Source organism: Mytilus galloprovincialis, chromosome 7 (assembly GCF_965363235.1).
Source record: "Mytilus galloprovincialis chromosome 7, xbMytGall1.hap1.1, whole genome shotgun sequence".
Classification (NCBI taxonomy): domain Eukaryota; kingdom Metazoa; phylum Mollusca; class Bivalvia; order Mytilida; family Mytilidae; genus Mytilus; species Mytilus galloprovincialis.
The window spans coordinates 43,490,693-43,515,047 of NC_134844.1; the positions used below are offsets into that span (position 1 = coordinate 43,490,693).

At 32.3% G+C, this 24,355-nt stretch overlaps 2 protein-coding genes across 51 annotated transcripts in view; both read right to left on the minus strand.

The window, feature by feature from the left end:
- Positions 1–3,473, minus strand: part of LOC143083055 (uncharacterized) — a 174,971-nt gene extending 171,498 nt beyond the window's left edge. For 43 of the 50 annotated variants that reach the window (XM_076259203.1, XM_076259204.1, XM_076259240.1 and 40 more), the window contains exon 1: positions 3,328–3,472. The gene's annotated coding sequence lies outside the window, so the exon portion shown is untranslated. Of the gene's footprint in view, positions 1–3,327 lie in introns of all 50 variants that reach the window. The other 7 variants (XM_076259200.1, XM_076259201.1, XM_076259196.1 and 4 more) reach the window with 1 other exon arrangement.
- A 4,585-nt stretch (positions 3,474–8,058) lies between these two features.
- Positions 8,059–24,355, minus strand: part of LOC143084200 (uncharacterized) — a 38,747-nt gene continuing 22,450 nt past the window's right edge. The window contains exons 9-15 of the mRNA XM_076260611.1: positions 14,803–14,906; positions 14,249–14,390; positions 12,554–13,297; positions 12,029–12,279; positions 11,324–11,552; positions 10,098–10,322; positions 8,059–9,330 (exon numbers count right to left, since the gene is read on the minus strand). Coding sequence (XP_076116726.1) covers positions 9,080–9,330; positions 10,098–10,322; positions 11,324–11,552; positions 12,029–12,279; positions 12,554–13,297; positions 14,249–14,390; positions 14,803–14,906 — 1,946 coding nt within the window. The 3' untranslated portion in view covers positions 8,059–9,079. The remainder of the gene's footprint in view (positions 9,331–10,097; positions 10,323–11,323; positions 11,553–12,028; positions 12,280–12,553; positions 13,298–14,248; positions 14,391–14,802; positions 14,907–24,355) is intronic.

Consider the following 24,355-nt stretch of genomic DNA (forward strand, 5'->3'; position numbering starts at 1 on the left):
CATGGCAGCCATCTTGGTTGGATGGCCGGGTCACCGGACACATTTTTTAAACTACATACCCCAAAGATGATTGTGGCCAAGTTTGGATTAATTTAGCCCAGTAGTTTCAGAGGAGAAGATTTTTGTAAAAGATCACTAAGATTTACGAAAAATGGTTAAAAATTGACTATAAAGGGCAATAACTCCTTAAGGGGTCAACTGACCATTTCGGTCATGTTGACTTATTTGTAAATCTAACTTTGCTGAACATTATTGCTGTTTACAGTTTATCTCTATCTATAATAATATTCAAGATAATAACCAAAAACAGCAAAATTTCCATAAAATTACCAATTCAGGGGCAGCAACCCATCAACAAGTTGTCCGATTCATCTGAAAATTTCTGGGCAGATAGATCTTGACCTGATAAACAATTTTACCCCATGTCAGATTTGCTCTAAATGCTTTGATTTTTGAGTTATAAGCCAAAAACTGCATTTTACCCCTATGTCCTATATTTAGCCGTGGCAGCCATCTTGGTTGGATGGCCGGGTCACCGGACACATTTTTTGAACTACATACCCCAAAGATGATTGTGGCCAAGTTTGGATTAATTTAGCCCAGTAGTTTCAGAGGAGAAGATTTTTGTAAAAGATTACTAAGATTTACGAAAAATGGTTAAAAATTGACTATAAAGGGCAACAACTCCTTAAGGGGTCAACTGACCATTTCGGTCATGTTGACTTATTTGTAAATCTTACTTTGCTGAACATTATTGCTGTTTACAGTTTATCTCTATCTATAATAATATTCAAGATAATAACCAAAAACAGCAAAATTTCCATAAAATTACCAATTCAGGGGCAGCAACCCATCAACGGGTTGTCCGATTCATCTGAAAATTTCTGAGCAGATAGATCTTGACCTGATAAACAATTTTACCCCATGTCAGATTTGCTCTAAATGCTTTGGTTTTTGAGTTATAAGCCAAAAACTGCATTTTACCCCTATGTTCTATTTTTAGCCATGGCGGCCATCTTGGTTGGTTGGCGGGGTCACCGGACACATTTTTTAAACTATTAAAAAAAATCTAGGGTCGAGGGGTTTAAACTAGGTTCGGTCAGGTAACTGGAACCACATATATATTTTTATTTGGCCCTACAAGGCATATCTCATGAATAGACATAGTGACCCAAAAAATTTAAAACTTGATCCATGTTTTTCGCTTAATATAAGCATAGTGTACAAGTTTTATAACATTTGGTCAAGGCACACTAATCTCAGAACGAAAACAATAATTAAGGGGATGTACAGAAGGACAGGACAGGCAAGGCCAACACTTAATGCCCCTTCCTTAAAATACCTACAGTTTCCTGACTAAATGTACTTATACATGGAGATCATCTCAGTGATCAACCCTCATACATGTATTTGGGTCCAAATATGAGCCCCTGTCCCAAAGAGAAATATGCTCTTTTTTTCCCAATTTTCAGCTCTAAAATCCCAATTGTATACAAGATTTTGTTGGTCTCCTAATGTGGTATTTTGTTAACAAAACTCTTGAATTTTGTTCACAATTTATGCAATTATAACTTATTCATGTTATTCTTTCTCAGAATGCAGAATTTTGCACCTAATTTTTCCAAATTTTCACTTACAAACCCCACTTCCATGTTCCACACGACTGGAGCTGTGAGCCATCGTATGTACTGAGATTCCGCCAATTAAGACGCACCCCTTGATTGACTGCAAGGGTACAGCGGATCCATGTACACTCCCCAAGGATTAATGGAGATGTGTCCTTTACAATATTATCCCACCACCAGAACAATCCCCACCCAACACCGCCCAAGGGAGCGTGTAGGACACCGGGAAGTCTGTTATTATGGTGGAGGAAGCCGAAGTACTCGGAGAGAACCACCGGGCCACTCGGTGGAAACAGACAAACCAGAGAGATATCAGAAGATTGATCTCCAGGTCAAAGTAGGGGACAACTTTGACCAACCGAGGCCCCCAAAGTACCCATTCTAGTTTAAACTCCGGTTTGGGTACCAGAGATGTGTGTGAGAGGGTGAAAATTACCCTTCTGATGTACTGATATTTTTAGCACCCCGAGTGAGAATCGAACTCTGGACCTTCAGCACTGTAGTCATCGGTCTTAACCATTAGACCACGAACTCACACGGTATAAATGAACTATAATATATTTTCCCTAAATAAATAACATTTCAGGAACTTTTATTCCCAATTGCATAGGCCCTTCCCCTAAATACTAGGAAAATCACTGCCATCCGGTTGTTTCTAGCTTAATTCATCCAATTATTAGGAGTCCTTTTGAAATTTTATATCAGACAGTCTCATTGTGTGACCCATAGATTGAGATTTATTTTTGCAAATTTTTTTCAAAGAGGGAATCAAATCACTTTACATTGAAGACCTGTACATAAATGCTACACAAATTAAACCACTGTATTTTAATTATCAAGTCCTCACGTTGTACACATCTGTTCAATTACATATATTATGCAAATGTAATTAAATATAGATTAAAAGTTGTCACATTTTTGCATCTGAAAGTATGGTCACAATATGTGTTCCAGTGCAACTAGAAATGTTTTATTGCACAACTGGGCAACTGGAGCAATTCATAGTTGAAATGTTAACTATAAATGCATGTTTGCAATGCAAATTTCGAAATAAAAAATAAATAAAAACAACTCTTTAATGTTAATTCTACACAAGATTTTTATTTATTTTCAAATAAGGCTCTTATTAATGATCAGAAATTCATTAATAAATATCTGACATGATCATATAACATCGATATTTCGAGAAGTAGTTTGCCGTTTTGTACCGCCAACAACGTTCCCCCTTTAATATCCAACTTGTAATGTTTTAACCAGAAATCAGAAATTAAATATGCATCATAATAAAAAAAATCTGTGAGACATGTAATTTCACTTTTTTATGAAAAACACGCATCAGATACAAGTCATAAACAAAATGTAGTTGTATCTTTATTATAAGCACTTGGTGACCCAGATCTTCGCGTACATGCCGCCAACAATGGCAATACATTGAAGCAATTTAATTTACACTCGCATTTATAATTTTAATAGTTTTTTCATATAACTATATGACTCTGTTTGACTTCTTCATATTAAAGTATGTTGATTCAAGCTAAATAGCCGTGTTATCGTGAATTTTTCCATGTTCGTAAACAAAATTTTCAAGATGGCGGTCTCAATTTGGCCGGGTAAATTAACCGGCAAATATTTCATCGCGATTTTGGCAAAATGAAGAATATTTGTTGGAAAATCATGACAAAAATCGATTACAATGCTTTACCTGAAACTTCTTGTAGAAAAATGTTTAAGTGACAACTAGTTCAAATGTAACAACAGGCTTCTTCTTTTGTTGACTAACATTGAGTACGATAACCTGCCCGCAAATTTAATTTTTAGCCTCTTTTTGAATTTGGGCGAGTTTCTTCCGCGAAGCTAACCACAACGAGGTTTCGGCGAACAAATGAAAAGTGATTGTGGCGGGATATTCAATAAAAATAGTAAACATCTCAATGTCTTCTCAATTTTAACTATCATGTGTTATTTTAGATACTATCGCTAACACGAACGTCAGAGAAAACACCAGCCAAATGATAATTAAAGCACGGTGCTCTCTTGAAGGTCCGCGTTGTCATGTAACTGCCCGAGGATCGAAGGAGAGTGGATGGGAAGAATCCATGACAAATCGCCCCACACCTAATCGCCCCACTTTTTCACAAACTCGCCCCACTTTCTAAAAAAACGCCCCACTCTTGTTTACCAACTTATGAAAAGGGTAAACTCCCATTGCAAATAGTTATGATAACATGCTCCCCTTATGAAAAGGGTTAAAATCCCGCTGAAATACGATCTGTCAACTGGCCCCACTCATGACAAATAGATAAACCACTTTTAAAAAAGATGCAATCCCGTTGTATATCTTTGTCCCTGCCCACGTCAATACCTTTGAACACCAAAGTGAAGTGCTATAAAATCAAATTGCTGTTAAAAACTCTGTTTTTGCAATAAAGTTATATATAAATGTTAATCACGCATCAATAGTATGATTATGATACAATTAACAGGTTTCTTTTCAATTGTTATAGAAATAACTAAGCTTACAAGTATAAAGTTATTCTCCAATAATGATACAAAAATGTAATTGCAATTATATTTTAAGAATGTTAAAAAAGATTAATAAATTTCGGTTTTTTTTTTTTTTTTGTATTCTGTGTAGATTACAAAAATCAAAATAAGTTTTCATTTAAGTGCGGCTAATTGGTAGACCTGAAAATTACATATATAGAAGTAGATTTTCCCCTTTTTTCAATAAGTGGGGCGAGTTGACAGGGGAAAATTGTTGGTTAACCAGGTTGGGGCGACTTTTTTAATTTTTTTAATAGTGGGGCGAGTTGGTGAAAAAGTGGGGTGATTTGGTGTGGGGCGTTTTGCCAGTGGGGCGATTTGTCCTGCTTCCGGATGGGAAAATGAATATAAAAAAAAGGAATTAAAAATGAACAAATATGAGAGAAAAAAATGGTTATTAAAATATAACGGAAAGAGATAAATGAGCAAAAAAGAATACACTCAAAAACTGCGGAGTGTCCAAAATTGAGAAGGTTATGCTTAGAAATACACCCTTTCGATGATCACTTTGTGTTTACAGTATAGAGAATAATAGACAAAAATCGATGATACAAACCAAATAATATAAAAATGGTGAATAAAGAATAACGACGACTGAAATATAAATGAAACAATATCTGAAAATGTCTAATTATTGGCAATAGAAAAAACAAAGAAAAATGTCTTTAGAACCGGTATCATTAAGTATCACAAATCGAAGAACACACATTTAGGATCCAGGAACTGTTGTCTGTAATTCAAACAACTGTTAAACGTGCCGACGTTAACAATGGTATTTTAAGAATGGTACAAAATATTCTAGTTCTTTCCTATTACCAAAGTGAATCATTTTAAAAAGTTTCTAATGGGATTAAGGAATATCTTAAAAAAACTATTCAGTTGTGGTTTTGTTGTAAATCCTTCAATAGTTTATCAAATGCCAATTATTTGTTTTAGCAAAATTTTACCTGAATCACACAGTAATCTACTATATGCTCAGTGGCGGATCCAGGGGAGGGGGTTCCGGGGGTTGGAACCCCCCTTTTTTGGACGATCAAATGCATTTGAATGGGAACATGTGGTTGGAACACCCCCCTTTTTTGTCCTGGGTTGGGAACCCCCTTTTTAAAATGGCTGGATCCGCCACGGATACTAACCATTTCTGATTTAATATAAGTAATGATCATCATATTAAATAAATCTCAACATACTGATATCAAGGAATTGTATATTATAACTTTTTCAGATATATATTGTCTCAAATACTAGACACTGAAAATCGTCTATTCAGTGAAAAATAAGGGAGCTACTGTTTATTTTTACCGAGGGCTGTGATGAAAAATTTTTGAAGCTAGTATCTCGATCTGTCCTGCTTTTTTTCTTCTTCTTTTCCACTCTATTCGCTCCTGTCTTTTTTATTAGTTTATCCCGACTTTTTTTATCATCATATTAACATTTGCAAACAAAGACTGTGTGTCACCGTATAATCTTGACAATCTATAAAACTTTTAGTAGGCAGAAATTTGCTGTATAGGTAGGGCAAGCAGCAATTAAGAATATTTTTAGTTTCTTTTTCAATATGTAAAAGTCAATGTTTCATGAGAAGATCGAACCAGAAGATATACTGCTTAAACAATATGTCCAGCTTAATCAAACAGGAAACATAATGGAACTGACATAATTATGTTATCCCTCTGTAACATGAAACTTTGTCAGTTTCTTTATTGATCAAATACAAAGTCTCCATTTATTTGTAAGTAGTCTTATCAAGCATTTCACGGTAGTCAGTGCACGGTCTGTAGCAAGTTTTTTGTTTATTTTAACTCTTAGTGATTGATTATCGGGTTTGCCGGAGGGAAAATGTACTTATTATTGTATCATGGTACCTAGCTGAGACTACTATAGCACATGTCAAATTGTACCAATTGTTTGTTATACGGGGAAAATGAAACTTTCATTTACCCTACCATGCATTTAAGATCAAGGTAAAATATTCTCTTCAATGGCACTCGACATGTTGTCTCGATATGACCTCTCATGTTAAAAATATCATTCAAAATATCAAATGATTATGACAAAAAGATGAATTGTAACGACCTGGACAACAAATTAAAAGAATTTATTTACCCTTGAATAAATTAAGTCAACGGTCTTGTAACGTGTATTATAAATCGCAAAACATCATCTTACGGTATGAAAACATCATACCAAGTACAATTAGTAAATATCAAAGTCAAGATTTTTTAACAAGGCACTGATGAGAAACACTTCATATTAAACAATGTGTCAAGCTGGATCAAATAGGACACACAAGTATCTCTCTTTAACAACAAACGAGGGCCCTCATGGGGTTTTTGATTATGTGATTACTTGGCCGTTTTTTTAATGATTATTTGATTATTAAGCCAAATATTTCATGATTATTTGATTACCTAGGACTGTATTTTTAGTTTATGATTATTTGATTACTAAAGATAAGCAAATATTTAATGATTATGTGATTATATTGGCAAAAAAATGGTGATTATGTGATTACTAGGACCCCCCATGAGGGGCCTCACAAACCATAATTTTAAATAGTGCAATGCAACACAGTAAACAGTCATGTCGCATCACTTATGACAAATCTGGACAACACAAATGAATCTGATCGTATGATGACCACATTAAAACAATGCAAAACACAGTGAAAAAGAAGCGACAAAAGTCCCAAGTTCTAGAACCTGTGTGATTCTTCCATACCGTTGTTAACATGGACTCACTGGACCTAAAACCACGTGATGCCAGATCCTATAATAACCAATAGTCAAATCAAAAGTATGCATACACTTGTCAGCAGTCTACCCAAGTAGTTCACATTCATTGCTTGTAGTAAGTTTTGTTTACTATTATTATAACCACTAGAGATTAATAAACATATTTTCAGGAGAAAAAAAATATTTATCCTTTTATCAATGTATTAATTTTTGGTGGACTGGGTAGAATGAAACTTTCATTTACCGTACCTTGCATATTAGGTTAACGCCATATATTGTTTTCAATGGTACTCGACATATTCTCTCGAAATGATCCCGATGTACAAAATACCAAATGATTATGTCAAAAAAGAGAAATTGTAACAACCCTGACATAAAAATGTCTCATGAAGAGAACTATTTCACCTTTAGATCAAAAGTCTGGTTATGATGAAACGGTAAACATCGTTTTATGATACTAAAGCTCATTACCAAGTATCATGAATATACATCGATACTAAGGTCAAGTCAAGGTTTTGTAAGACGAACATGACGAAACACTTGTAAAACAATAGAACTAGATTGATCAAACTGGAGACATGATAAAACTTATTATGCTATCTCTCTGTAACATGCAACCCTGTGTAAAAAGTGCAGTGCAACACAATACACAATTACGTTGTATCATAATGGCAAAATTGAACAACGCAAAGGAATTTGATCATATGACCATATTTAAACAATGCATATCAGAGGGGAAAAGATGTACCAAAAGTTCCAACATGTGATGCCAGTTCCTATATTGAACAATAGTCAAATGAAAAGTCTTTTCAGTAGTCATACCAAAATTTCACATTAATGGTATGTAGCAAGTTATTTTATTCCAACTCATAGCGACCAATTACAAGGTCTAATGGGTGAAAACTCTATTTCTTCTTGTGTCATTGTATTAATCTCTGTTTATGGGGGAAATGGGGAAACTTTCCATTCCACTCTATCACATGCACGAACTATAAATCATGCAAGGGTTTCTCTATAATTGTTGGACTTTCAAAACGAATCAACAGCCATTAAATATTAACCTTTAACCGGCAAAAGTACTTCATTTTTCTGGAATATCATTCTTTACGCATTCATATGTCTCTTTATAGTAGTAATTACAAACAACGATACAGTAACAATGGTCATTTTTATTAACAAAAACAAAACACAAAAATACAAAAACAAATTTTGTTTGCAAAATACAACAAAAACAGTGTACATACTTTGTTCTATAAAAACACAAATGAAATTATACTACATTTGGAAACATACAATTTTGAAAAAGAAAAAGAAATCGACAACAAACCAACACGCATTTAGGAGACACTATTGGCTCTGTACAATAATTCTGAAGAAATATATACGTAAAATGGAACCACGCTCCAATATTACAATTTCTATCTTCAGACTATATAACATATCTACATTTTAAAAAGATAAATTGTATATATTTATTACCTTTCTTTTTTTGTGAGATCGATGAATGTGAAAATGAAGGAAAACTTCTTCATATGAAATTCTTATTCTTAACTGGGATCAAATTGTTTACAAATGATATATTTGGAGAATATTATATAGTTTCAATGCCATTGGTATTTACACAGCATTCTTGGTATAAAGTAGGTCACAGAGAAATTTTCTATTTTAAAAATTCAAATTGTCTCTAGATTTAAACTTAATGTGCCACAAGAAGTTTGAAATAAGTCACTCGTAACAAATCGACACACTTATATATAAAGAAATATATCATATTATGTACCCTATGGGCCATTTATCTAAAAGCAAACAAAAATATTTTTTTTATATTTTCCTGATATTTAGATGACAATGTCTAGCTGTATATTGCACTGTAATCGACATTGCTTACACGTATTCCCTATGACCTAACGACGTTCACACGTTTAGGTTCATTTGACTATGAACATTCTCTTATGATAGGAACAGAAAAGGCTATCATGAAACACTACCTGTAAACAAAAAAAAAATCCATAAAGAACATACATGTTTTGATGAATTAGAATATTAAGCACTAAAAGCTGAAGCTGAAGCTAAAGCTGACATCTTAAAACGTGAACTATCATCATTTTTCTGAATCCAAATGTCTACCAATACTTTAAAATCGAGAATTCTTGCCTCGTATCGTGCGGTCAGCTGTTATCCCTCAAATGTAACACATTCATACAACAATGGATAATTCTGAATCATAGACTTTTGGAAGTTCTCTAGGTTTTTGTTTGTTTTGTAGTTAACCTCTGTAAGTTCCCTCAATTGTGTTAGTTTGTCCATACAACGAGCAAACCTCAACTGTTCATTTGGATGTGTCTTTTTAACAAGGTGGATAAATGACTGTAAAATTTTCCATTGAAGTTTCTCTACCACTTCTGGTTCACGAAGAGAACACCGATCTGCAATGAAAATGTTCAAATTTATTTTTAATATGTACAGAATCTCGGAACAGTAGATCAATATACATGTTCCTAATAGGACGAATTATTTAATGTCTTTATTTATATTGTAACTTTTCATCGCCAAACAAGAGGCAAAAGTTTTAAACGGCATTCAACAGTACATCGATAGGACCTATATATTTAGAATCTACAAATATTGTTATTCATACCTACATCTACATGACATTTTTGAGAAGCATCTCTTTATGGTAATTATCCAGTTATGAATTGAAAGGTCAAAGAAAACCCTGACATATTATTGATTTTTGTAAACTGCTCATTGTCATATATGAATAAATATATGTAAGTATGACACATCATAAAATTATGATTATAAAAACGCTCGGAGCTATAAAACCAAACAAAGAACCAAAAAGAATAGCCAAATTCACATAAGGTCAACTTTGTCCCAGGGAGTTTCAATCTTAGTTTATCATTATTTTTTTTATAATCAACATAAAATTAAAAACAATACATGCTAAAATCATGACATTACCAAAAAAAAACACTGACAACTGAGCAGATAATAATTTGATTTTTGACTTTTAACCTTGTTAACATCGTCTAACTACTTCTGTCTCTAATCATAAGTATGCTGGTTGTAATGGATTTCTGATTTCTCTTATTATTCTTGCACATGAAGGGATAATATTCTTGCATGAGTATGTTATTTATACTTGTGACCGATGAATTCATTATTGAAATATTAGAGTTATCTCTCTTACCTCTAGACAGAACTACTACTCCTCTAAGCAAAGCAATCTCTTCAAATGACAAATCAAGTTTCTTTAGCTTCCTTGTGAAGTTACTAACAGCATCAATATTTTCAGGACTCCCCCACATTTGTTCAATCTGTTTGTGAGTGAGTCCACAATTTTCATCAGCTGAAAACTTCTTATCAGGATTATGATTCACGAACTTTCCAAGTAGCCAATACTCAAATCTAGCAGCTAAAAGAAAAACAAATTAAATTCATTAACATTCGGATTTCATCTTATTCCTGTATAACTGTCTTAATATTATTGGTATCTTAACCACAATCCCGTAATACACGATCTACCTTATTAACTGGAGACTTCTTAGCGCATACTTTTCTTGATGGATTGTAAGTGTTATTCATTTAAGGCATATTGCAGCAATGTACCCTTCTTGAACACCTGAGATTCCCCTTAGTTTTTGGTGGGGTTCGTGTTGCTTAGTCTTTTTTCTATGGTGTGTTTTATGTGCTATTGTTAGTCTGTCTTTTTTTTCTTTTTTAGCACCTTTAACAACTATTAGCTTGTCGTAATGTCCTATTGTTTTGTTTATTTGTGTATGTATCTGTCCCGTATGATCTTCCATTTATTTGTATTGTATTTTTGTCATGTAATGTTTTCATTTTAGTGTAATATGTAACATTGCATTACAGCAGGAGGTTTAGCTAGCAACAAAACCAGGTTCAACCTACCAAGTTTTCTTAAAATGACCAGTACCAAGTCAAGAAAATGGCCTTTGTTAACTTATAGTTCCGTTTTTGTATGTGTTGCATTTTAGTGTTTCTGTTTTGTGGTTGTTCTCCTCGTATATTTGATGTGTTTTCCTCAGTTTTAGTTTGTTACACGATTTTTTTTTTCTAAATAGATTTATGGATCACAAACAGCGGTATACTACTGTTGCCTTTATTTAGCCATGTCGTTGTATGTTTATTTTCGGTTTATGAGTTTAAATGTTCGTTTGGTATCTTCCTCCCCTCACTCAGTATCAACACTTATCAACTATTCAAAGGTATAATACATAACGTCCTTTGTACGTTTTTTTAAATTATCTTAAAAATGGTAGATATAGAATTTATCATTCGAAAAACAACAATCTGCCATATGTGTGCTAGAATAACACTAAAAAATTGTCTTGGTTTTTGTTTGTTTGAAACAGTACCCTATCTATAAGAGTGGTGCAAACTATTTTAACGAACCTTTGATAAGTGTGAGTTTATCATTATTATGAACATCTTCCCAGCCAGGTATTGTCTTGACAAAGGAAATATATTTGACGATTTCTTTCTGCATAGATTCTGCACACTTAGTGAACAAGCCAATGCGTCCATCAAGATCAATCCCAGTCACCATGAAAAAGTTGTTGTATTCAGTTGATGAGAGGCTCTTCAATTGACCAAATAGTTCATTTTGTAACTGTGTTTTCTCCTGAAATGAAAATAAATATTGAAAGTTGTGTATGCTATGCAAACTGATTTCGAAATTAGAGGCACCAGAAGTTTACCAGTATCCATTCAAAAGATATAAATGAATTCACATGTCAGAGTATTATAATCTGGTATATAATATGATCTAAGACCGCTAAAACATGTCAGTGAGTTGTAACATAAACATATCGTGCCTGTCAACTAAAACGTGATGATGACATCGTAAAAAAATGTGTATTTTTATGAGTTTCTTAACAATTTGTTTAGTTGCAAACATAAGCAGAATGATTGATCCATCATACTGCATATATAAACACAAAGCCTCTTTCTTTGTTTCGTATAATTCTTTAAATTGATCTCAAATTATAACTAACTGCTTCAAGGTCCTACGTGTTAGTCTGCTTTCATATCATACTCGTTTTTGATTTGATTTTTCATCATAAATACATCAAAGCTATGATGGATTTCAAAATTTACCCAGAATTCTCTGTGAATGACGGCTGTGTATTCTTTCTGGAAATGTTTCCTCATTCCAGGATATAACATTTCTTGTGCAGAAACCATGGTATTTATCAATTGTAATTGTTCCATGTCGTCTGCTAAGTTGAATGAAGCTCTTAACTTCTTTTGTGGACGAGGTGACATGCTATTATCCTCTAGCTCAATTGGTGAACGTGTATTCTTCCTTGATGGTAAACGACTTGTATTTGACACCAATTCAATGCATGCTGAAAAGGAAAATATGAAAATATCTTATCATTCCTGAATAGACAGACTTGTTTTGTAATTTATAGTGGAAATTTGGAAATATGAATGTATCACCCCTCCCTCCCCCTAATGGATCTATAATTTAAACCCTTTGTTGATCTCTGAACGATTTTATGTCATTTCGTTGCGCTCTCATTCATCTATACAAAAATCTCCTTTGTATATTATATTTTATTTTCACTTTTGTTTTTTTCTGTATTGCTACTTTTACATAGTGCTTAATAAGATACTTACATGTACTTTGAGATCCAAACTGTGACGACATACTCTCGTCTAATGTGGTAGTATCTGGACTATACTGTTGCACACTGAAGGGACTACTAACTATGCTTAGTGGACTCTGTTGTTGTGTAACTTCAGTACTGATTGATGTCTGGGGAGGGAAAACGTCAACTAACTCTTGAGTCAGATCTATCAATTCATCTGGATTCAATTCCAAGAAATCTATCTTATCTGATGTGTTCACGTTTTGCCCATTTAAGAACATGTCTAATCCAGATATTTCAATATTTTCAATGTCATGGTCAGTTGAGTTTAGAATGTCAATGTCATTCGGGTTTGTGAACATATCAAAGTCTATCGCATTTTCAATTGATGTAAATAAAGATGATGGCTCTAGTGATGTCATGTTCCCATGATTGTCTTCAATGGCAGACTGTAATGAATTACTGGTAGAATGAAAAGAATCACCAACAGATAGCATGCTACTGCCTATAACTGATGATTGTAAAGTGTCATTTGATGTGAAATTTGTACGCTCCATTGATGAACCTTCTACTAGGAAGGAGAGAATGTTATCATGCACAGAGGAATCTGTAACTATGTCACTTTCGGGTACTGAGATAATTTCTGGTAACTTTTTAGCAACCGAATCAGCCATAGCAAAGGTATCATTCAATGCCTTTTCCCTCTCAAGTTGTTTCACTTCTAAAATGGTCTTTGTTCTAATGGCAACAGTATATCGACCATGACGCACAGCTATAAAATACAAACATACACACATTAACAAATATACAAATATACTTAACTTTGCCATATAATGCATATTGAACATAGTATTCCAGTAAGTGTTATATCACTTCTGTTTAAAGGATTTTCTTATCCCAGGAATAGATTACCTTAGCCGTATTTGGCACAACTTTTTGGAATTTTGGACCCTCAATGCTCTTCAACTTCGTACTTATTTGGCTTTATAAATATTTTGATATGAGCGTCACTGATGAGTCTTATGTAGACGAAACGAGCGTCTGGCGTACTAAATTATAATCCTGGTACCTTTGATAACTAATTAAACTTTGAATTTTTCGAAAAACTAAGGAATTTCTTATCCCAGGCATAGATTACCTTAGCCATATTCGGCACAACTTTTTGGAATTTTGGATCCTCAATGCTCTTCAACTTTGTACTTGTTTGGCTTTATACATATTTTGATATGAGCGTTACTGGTGAGTCTTATGAAGACGAAACGCGCGTCTGGCGTAATAAAATTATAATTCTGAAGTCGATTTCACAAAAAAACTTACGACTAAGATTAATCGTAAGTATACTGATTTGTTCATGACTTAAGACTTATCTTAGTCATAAGTTATTTTGTGAAACCGACCCCTTTGATAACTATTAGAACAAAACCAACTGATCATGCGGACCCAAAATCGATCAAAGTAACCCATAGAAATTAACATCGAAAAGAAAAGTTGGGATGCCTAATGTGTGTAAGATGTTGTCTAATTGATAGTCTGTATAAATTAGAAAATGTGGATATTAACATTTATTGATATATTGTGTCCTAAAAATGCAGCACAATAACACAGCATTTTCAAATATCCAATTGAAGCCTTTAAACTGACACTCAGCTCAAATGTACTTTAACTATTTAGTAAACCATGTATCTATTGTTTTTATTCAATCATTTAAAGTCCGTTACATTACCTTTTTTGGACATGCCCAACTCCAGACATTTTTTAAGTCTACAGGCAGAACAGTTGGCTCTTTTATGGTTGATAATCTTACAGTCACCATCTCTTGGACACACATACTTGTTGTTTTCTACCAAAGACCTTCGGAAAAATGCCTGCAAGTAATTTTTTTCACACTTCAAATTTGAAAAAAAAAATATTTCAAGTGAAGTCTATAATAAAAATCACATATTTATTTATGGTATTCTGTTGCATCTCTTGTTTGCCAATCATTTGAGTTTGGTTTTTTTTAAAGATTCCATCACAAACTAATCAAGAACTTTTTTTTACCAGTTTTAATCATTAGACAATGCTATTTGATAACTTAGAACATGTTTCTATACAAAATCAGATATTGTTCTTACAACAGTAGTAACATACATTGTATATTTGTCTGAATGGCATGTGCTGATACCATGATTAGATAATCAGTGTATCTATATGTAGCCCATTCTACAAAGGTTTTATTTTATATGTACGATATCATAACTATCACATTTTCCCGCTAGTTCAAATTATACTTCATACCTTGCATGCCTCGCATGTATTGACACCATAATGAATTCCTGTGGCTGTTCCTCCACACACTCGACATGGTGGCAATGTAAGTGGCTCTGACATACTGTTATTTTCTGCAGACTAAAATCTAAAAATTGAAATGAATGAAATTTTTCATATCATATTTTACCAATATTTTGATTAACAGTCAACTAACATGTATTTTCAGGAAAATGAAGTTTTGTACAGTTGAACTTGTTTATGGAACTATATTTGGTTTTATCGGTTATGTGTTGAACAATGTACACAGAGAATATATTGTGTTTCTGTTCAGAAGATTGGTTACAGGGTTTGGTATTTGTTAACAACCATTTTGCTAAAGAGCCCCACGAACACATTATTGGAGGGAAAAAGAAAAAAAAGGACAATTTCTTTGGCCTTTAGAAATCTTATAATCTTATCCTGTAAAATCCATGATGTAATTTTACTATACCTTATCCGGAGTTAGCTTATTCTGAGAGACAGACATAATCAGATTTATATCAAAAGTCTATTTCAAACTCACGGCCAGTAAACATCTAAGTTTGAATGACTATGTAACATTGTTGGAGTCCATGTCAAATGACGGTATTCAGTCGATAAAATAAAAATAACATTATAATTTAATACGTCCGACATTACCTTCAGACATAGAAAATTCTATAACATAGCAAACAACACTGCTATTTGCCATATAATGCATGAAAGAGTTTTATATACACATTTGAAAGCTTTGAACTATTTCTATTAAAATAAAGAAATAAAAGCGTACTGTCTTCTCAGCTACTAAATTTTGTTGACTTTTTTAAATTTGTTAGAGTTGACGTAAACATCAATTTATTTGCCAAACATTACAAGTAGTTGTCTAAACGTTTCAACCGTTTGTTCTTCCTTTTTTTTAATATTATATATGAATTATAAACTTAAACGCAGCCGCACAAATTATGTTTAGCTTTCGTAAATTATTTGTTGAGGTATTTGGGACATACATTAAGATATTTGAAGTCCATACTGAGGCTCAAATATCGTTCTTGTTTTTCCACTTTATACAGGTAAAAAAAAATATACGAGTATTTATTGTTAAGAAGATATAATTCACTTCTTAATCTAAGTTTTCGTCCATTAAAACAAATTAAACACACTTACAATAAATGCATGCAACGATATATATGAATCCAATCTATTACAAGTTTCCTTAATTATTATCATATAGCCCTTATAACGTTTCTTCCACAGGCAGTCGTCTCTATATTTTTGCACCTATATACTTTAATATAACACTTCTATAGCATGTATAGGTAAAACAAATTGCCTGTGATTTCTACATATTAAATATCCCCGACTTTCAAACGTGTAGGTATGAGTGTACCTGATTCATGGGAATACCATGGAAACACGAACATTTTAAAGTGTTATTTCTTTGAGTGTAATAACAAATACATTAAGCCTATTTCCTTTTAGATTATAAACACCTTTAAGTTAAACACAGATGTAATGTAGATACTTATGTAGAATATCACGTGATTAAAACATATTTATAAGACTCAGATTTCATTGAACTTCATAAAAATAGACGAGAATGTGATATGATCTGATACCAGAAAAAAATTAAATCACAAAAATACACATCAAACGAATGGACAACAACTGTCATATTCCTGACTTGGTACAGTTTGTGTTTAAATAATTTATGTATACCAATAATGATTTTTATGTTGCTAGGCTTGCATTTTAATATATATACTAAGTAACCATTATCAGGCACTTCTGGCAAACATAATCAAAATCCTGGTATCTATGATGAGTTGATTGACCAATATCTAAGTCTAAAATATTTTTCAATAATTTGACATTAGACATAATGAATTATTTGTTACTTTTTTATTTTACTTAAAGTCAATTATATATTTTTTTAAGAAATTGGGTGCAGGTATACCTTTTTTAAAATGTAAATAAAGACAACAGTAGTATACCAGTGTTCAAAAGTCATAAATCGATGGAGAGAAAAACAAATCCGTCTTAAAAACCAACACCGACGGAAACACATAAACTTTAAGAGGAAACACCGAAATGCAACAAAAACAAACGCGATTTAATTAATCATGCTTGTATAGTGTATAAAGGCACAAATAGTAATGAAAGTGTTAATTTCTCAAGAACATCCGATGAAACATAAGTTTCTAAAAGTTGTGACTAAAACTGCAAATTTAATATTTGTTTTTCAGTCTGAAAGTATATAAAATTTCTTGGATATGCAAATTGAATGAAAAAGGAAAATAAATGTATACCTTGGACAACAAACATGTTAATTCCTATTTTCCCTAACCATTAAATGGTTACAGGGTTTGATTATTTACACAAAACACTCATGTCTTAAAAATAGAAATATTTTTTTAAAAATCGTTCGCATTGCAAACTTGACACAAAAGGCCCATAAATTGTACAATTATTAAGTTCGCTTTAAATTAAAAATCTAATTATTTTTATAATTTTTATTTAATAATGCTTACTTGTTAAATTTTGTTGCAGTGTGCGATTCCAGTGCGAGTTATTCCGTATAATTATATGTTTATATGAAATTTAAGTGTCCTTCATCACATGTATATTCCCCGTCTTAAAATGTTTTTTTCTTTCTATCTCGTTCACTTAAATTGTCAACGAAGATCGTCTGTAATATAATTGGGACTGAACGTCTCCTATAGCACTTACTTAATGAAGCAAACCTAGTCACTCACTACCTGACGGGTACATGAGGCAAAAGGTGGAACGCACAGGTAGATAAAAAGGAATTACCCTTACACATTGTGTTATTTATTTTTAATCATATATATATATATATATTTTTATGAATATGAGTGAATGATTTAAATTACATTCACAAATCAAACAAAGGAAATTTAATAATGTTGGTAAATGGATCAGATCAAAGTTTGACGTCACAACAATCACACACAGAGGGCATGCATTATACCATAGTAGATCTATAATTAAAATTCAATCGATAGATAGCTTTCAACAGAGTACAATGTCAAGGTATATTCTAAATTTTGACAGCATTCATGAAATGCAAGTAATGATCGAGTAATAACATTGTGCAACTGTGCATTATTTTTGCAAAGCTGTTAATTATCTCTCTTTTTTTTTTGGTATATTATTTAGCATACAAAAACATACAAAAGTGAAGGGAGTTCATGTGAACTACTTGCTCTCTAACCTGATATGTATATGTTAATTTCAAACGAACTTCTTATTAAATATAGAATTCCCAGCTTCTAGATGTTTCATAATAAATGCGAGCACAAGAACTAGCATTCAGATGGAACTTCTCCTCGTGTAAGAGAAGATCAACAAATAAGCCACATGGCCAAAATTGTCAGATAAAACTTTACAGGAGTTATTGCTCTCGATTTTTATCAACGATTGTGATATTTAAATTACTGTTAAGGTTAGAGAGATATTTGATCAGTTAAAATGACCCACAAGACAAGATACACCTTGAAATAAGTAAAATTCTTGAATAATTAAGGCAACAGTAGTATTCGAACGTCATCAACAGATTGAGAGAAAACAAAATCCGGGGAAAAACAAACAAACACCGAGGGAAACATATCATCTTTAAGAGGAAAACAAAGGAACAACAGGACCACTAAAGTGCAACAAAAACAGACACCAACATACATAGAAACGAACTATTTCATAGAAACTTCCATGTTCCTGACTTTGCACAGGACATTTTAAGAAAAATAATGGTGGGTTGAACTTGATTTTGTGGCTACTAAAACCTTGAAATCGTTGGCCGTTCATTTTGTAGGGGTAAAAAGTAAAATCACAAAAATACTGAACTCAGAGGAAAATCAATTCGGAAAGGTCCATAATCACATGGCAAAATCAAATAACAATACACATCAAAAACGAATGGACAAAATTGTCATATTCCTGACTTGGTACAGACATTTTCAAATGTAGAAAATGGTGGATTAAACCTGGACACAATAAAGAAAATAGTCAAAATAAGGGTACAGCAGTCATCATCGTGTAACAATTTTAAAAGGAACAATTTAACAGAACACAAAAACATCTATCTACAAACACATTCAGTGATTTGCGTATCTGACGTCAGACAATTTTATACGTCACATATATTTGTCGTTCAATGTATACATACAAACAATTTTAAAATTTCACATAGGCAATGTTAGCATACAGGGTTAAAAACTCAAAAGTATGTAAAAATAAATTTCAGAAATAGACCGAAATTTAAAATAGTCCAAAAGTAATATATTGCCCTTAAATGACAGTGTTTCGATAGATAGCGTTTGCGCTATAAAACATATATAGGAATTTGATAGCAAAAAAAATCAGCAAGACAAGATCAACTTATATTTCAACATGGCTTACATCTTCAGTCAACAGCTCTATATAGGAATTATTGCCCTAACATGACGATAGTAACCAACGTTTTGCGAGTTTGTCTATAAATTGATATTCCTGACAGAAAAATAGAAAACATAAAATCTGACGAGCAAGGCACGGTCTACAATATATCAAGGTTCCTGAAATTGTCAGTCATCTCTTTATAGGAGATATTGCTATTAAAAAATACTTTAAATCAGTTTTAATTTTTTTTATAAACACTTTGAGGAATACAGAAAAAATTGTAAACAGCAAAGATAACAATCAAGACGAAATCAACTACAATGGTAGAGGGCAACCATTGTTGCAGGTGCACAACACATGATCTTTACAGTTTCTAGCTTGTTGAACTTGTATTGCTGATCATTTATTTCTGTTTACAGTTTTTCTTCCATTATTATTGTTCAAGCGTGTTAGCCCAAAACATATAATTCTTCATTTAAGATCAATTTCTACTATAAAGTACAGTTGACAATTTCATCTATGCTGACCTATTTGCAGATCTTGTGTTGTTGGTCATGTTACGCTTTTGAAAGTTTCTATCAATTATTTATCATTTTAAAAACTTTTGCTTTTTTTCAGATTTTCTCTAACTATCTCAACATGGTTCAAGTCATCAGAAATATCCGTATATGAACTATTGTCCTTTAATAACGATTTGTTTTCAAAATTTTGGAAAACTTTATAGATAGATTGACACTAGAGACACTTAAAATCAAGTATAATGGAAAGGCCTTTTTTCAGAGATAATTGCCTGTGATTTATAAATAAAGGCAACAGTAGTTTACCGCTATTAACAAGTCATGAATAGTTATCAAAGGTACCAGGATAATAATTTAGTACGCCAGACGCGCGTTTCGTCTACATTAGACTCATCAGTGACGATCATATCAATATATATACTAAGCCAAACAAGTACAAAGTTGAAGAGCATTGAGGATCCAAAATTCCAAAAAGTTGTGCCAAATACGGCTAAGGTAATCTATGCCTGGGATAAGAAAATCCTGAGTTTTTCGAGGAAATTTATAAAAATGACCACATTATTGATTTTCATGTCAACACCGAAGTGTTGACTATTGGGCTGGTGATAAATCGATTGAGAGAAAACTAATCCGGTTTACAAGCTATAATTGAGGGAACACATCAACTATAAGAGGAAAACAACGAACAAAAAGAACACTGAAGTGCAACAAAATAAAGGGCAATGCAACATACATAGAAACGAACTATTATATAACAACTGCCATTATCAAATATTAAACTGTCAATAGCAAACATTATCAGCAAAAAACAAGATTTACAAATAAGGAAACATTGCCGATATCGCCTGCGATCACCCTAGGATTTTGGTTTGGTACGTGTTGCTCAATATTTAGTTCCTATGTACTTTTTTGTAGACGGTTGTATGACATTTAGAGGTTTATCTATCTAGCAATAAAGTTTGATAAAACAAGATTTTGGTCAACACCGTTTTATCCAAACAAAATACTCTTTATGCCCATTATTGATATTAATTTCATGCAAACTGGTTATCGCTACATACTCCTTTTTGTTCGGCCTATGTTTTTATCATAAAACAGTATATAAACAAATGGAATGATATCAAATACTACTTCCATTTTAATCCCCTAGACATAGAGCAAATAATAATCAATCAACCAACTTTAACAACTGGCATTTCGAATATGGTTATTTAAAGTATTGGCACAGCACTTTGGTCTAGGGGGCTGAGTCAATAAATGTACTAGTATTTTAGAAAATTCTAATCATATAGATTTTTAAGGTCAAAAACTCATATTTTTTTTTAATGATATTTTACTAAATAATCGCGTGAAATTTAATATGTATGGTCAAATATCAAATTGTATTTGATTTTATCCCCTGAATTTGACTTAATTCATAGATATATGTAACATAAAACATTGTCAATACTTATTTGACATATACTATAATAGTTATAACAACGATATTATAAACTTTTCTTTCTCAGGGCTTTAAAACATGATGCTTCATGTAAGAATAAGAATATATAGAAGGGTTGGAAAGTTTGCACCAACTGAACAACCAATGTATGTTGTAATATCAATCATATAACGAAGAATTTATGTCAAACTGTTAAGGACCTTCTTGATATTCACCAAAATGAAGCATTTGTCTTAAGGATGTACTTAGGTGAGGGTTTGGAATTTGTGTCAAATATTCGGACTCCTTGGTGTTTTTCCATACAATACAAGGTAAAATATTTTGCCCCATAACACCCATTAATTTTTTCATATAAGACTTAATAGCTCATGAAAGGTCATTTATCAAAATTTTAGAAGATTCTTGATTTTCTTTCTTTTGTTTTGAGACCCAAATAATACCAATGCAAATATAATGTAAAAGTCTGAGTCAGCCTTTTCCCGCCATATTTTAAATCTCAAATATCTCGAAAAGTAGGCCCATGACCTATCAATATTTTTAGCTTATCTTTATCCTTAACTGATGCTCTACCAGCTTATAGTATCAATTTAAATTTTTTAATTTCTTTATTTTTACCTAACCTCACCTAAGTACATCCTTAAGTTAAATGTTAAATAATTTCAACTTATGCAAACACCGTAATAATGGTCAGCGATCATATGAAATTGACCCTTTCATTTAGCTTTGCACAACTCCCAAGTTCTGATTTCGTATATGAATTAAGTAAATCTTTAAGCATCAGCAAATTTCCAAGGGTCAAGTCATGTATTTAATTCTGGTGAAACCTTCTTATATTAATACATGTACAAAAACAAATGTATGATCGCCTGTCAGAAAATGAAGATCAAGTTGTGTACACATCATCATCATATAAAAAGTGATGTCTGCAATAACTATTAAAACCAAAACTAATATCTACTGAATTCTCCTAGAGGATTGAAGTAGCATGCCAACCAGGAAAACGCCTTATCATGACATGAGTATAATTAGTTATCAAAGGTATCAGGATTATAATTTAGTACGCCAGCACGCGTTTTGTCTACATAAGACTCATCAGTGACGCTCATATCAAAATATTTATAAAGCCAAACAAGTACAAAGTTAAAGAGCATTGAGTATCCAAAATTCCAAAAGGTTGTGCCAAATACTACTAAGGTAATCCATGCCTGGGATAAGAAAATCCTTTAGTTTTTCGAAAAATTCAAGGCTTTGTTAACATGAAATTTATAAAAATGACCACATTATTGATATTCATGTCAACACCGAAGTGTTGACTATTGGACTGGTGATACCATCGGGGACGAAACGTCCACCAGCAGTGGCATCGACCCAGTGGTGTAAATAGTTATCAAAGGTACCAGTATTATAATTTCGTACGCCAGACGCGCGTTTCGTCTACATAAGACTCATCAGTGACGCTCATATCAAAATATTTATAAAGCCAAATAAGTACAAAGTTGAAGAGCATTGAGTATTCAAAATTCCAAAAAGTTGTGCTAAATACTGCTACTGTAATCTATGCCTGGGATAAGAAAATCCTTAGTTTTTCAATTGAGCATAAGAGGATTCAAAGAGAATACTAATTAGGTTTCCCTTATTTAAACAATAAGATCTAGAAATTTTCCAAATTGAAATGGAAAATGTACTACAAATCTTACACACAAAACCTAGATACATAAAACACATTATCAGCACCTGTACAGCCAACCAGATGCCAATATACAGTCTGAAAACTATCCTGCATTTTTCTTATAAAGCTTAATATGTCATATCATATTACATACATTAAACTGGTTGGTAGAAAACTGTGTCTTACAACGTAAATTATTTTTTTTAATCCACATTAGCTTTGTTCAGTTGTACATAAACTTTCTATATTGTTCTGGGTCTGTTATGAGATTCAAGGAATGTATTGGAATTTGTTAAGATGTTAAAATGAACAAGGAAGATTGATTGATTGATTGATGTTGCTTAACGTCCAGTGGCAAATATTTCATGCATATTCAGGACGATGAACAAGGAAGAATGTGATTTACTATGTAGTAGAGTAATATTTGCTATAGAAAGCATCAGACACAAAAACTGCAGAAGCACAATGGGTACACAAACTTGGTTGTATGTTTTTACTTGCAGTAAAAATACGAGTTTGGGGTAAGGTACTAATATATTTTAACAAACACAATCCAGACTATTTATTGTTGCTTTAACCATGACTTTATAAGTGGCATAAAAATCAAAATAGAAGACTTTTCTCCAAGGCATATTATCCCTTTGACTTGATTGAAATTTGAACATTAGTGAACTACTGTTGTCTTATATAAGCTAAACAGACAGTGTTTTGTATTGACACCTTTACAACAGTGTCAGTAAAAATGTGACCTTTACTTGACATAATATCAAAAGGAATCTTGATATTGTCAACTATATGATTCAAATGATATCCTGAAAGCAACCTTCTGCATAACTCCAGTCAATCAATTGTTACTGTGTGACCCTAATCTTTGACATAGTGGCTTTAAAATCAACATGGATCTTTTCTCCCCTCTCCAAAAAGGGTTGTTGTTCAATAAGAATTGTAAAAAATCTTATTTGTGTTCCCTTAGATTCTTCACATATGTGTTCCTTTTCAAACTCCATATAACTATAACAGCCTATTAATAATGTTCATTTAATCATTAATGATAAAACACAAAAGTTTAATCACAATGGTCAATTTTATTGAAAAATAGATTGCAAATTACAACAAAAAAACATTCATATAATTTTTTTCTCAAATTAATATATATATGATAACAGTTTAACATAGTGTAAACATACAACTCTCTAAAAAGAACAAAAGCAACAACCAACAAACCTTTTGAGACATGCTCTTAAAAATATACACTAATTCTAAAGTAACATAACGTCGCTGGGCTTCCAAAATGTTGTAAATTAAAAAAAAAATCAAGACAAAAATATCTCACAAACAGGCTTTGAAAATTTTGACAAAATGCATGCTTCCAAAATTTTGTATGTGAACTTGAACATTTTTGTAGATAGCAGTGAGACATTTCTGGATTATCCAAGAACTTAAATTATTTTCACAGAAATAAAAAATATACAATCATTTTATTCCCAAAGCCATTATACAACGATAACTTTACAAACAACTGACATTGGCAATTTTGTA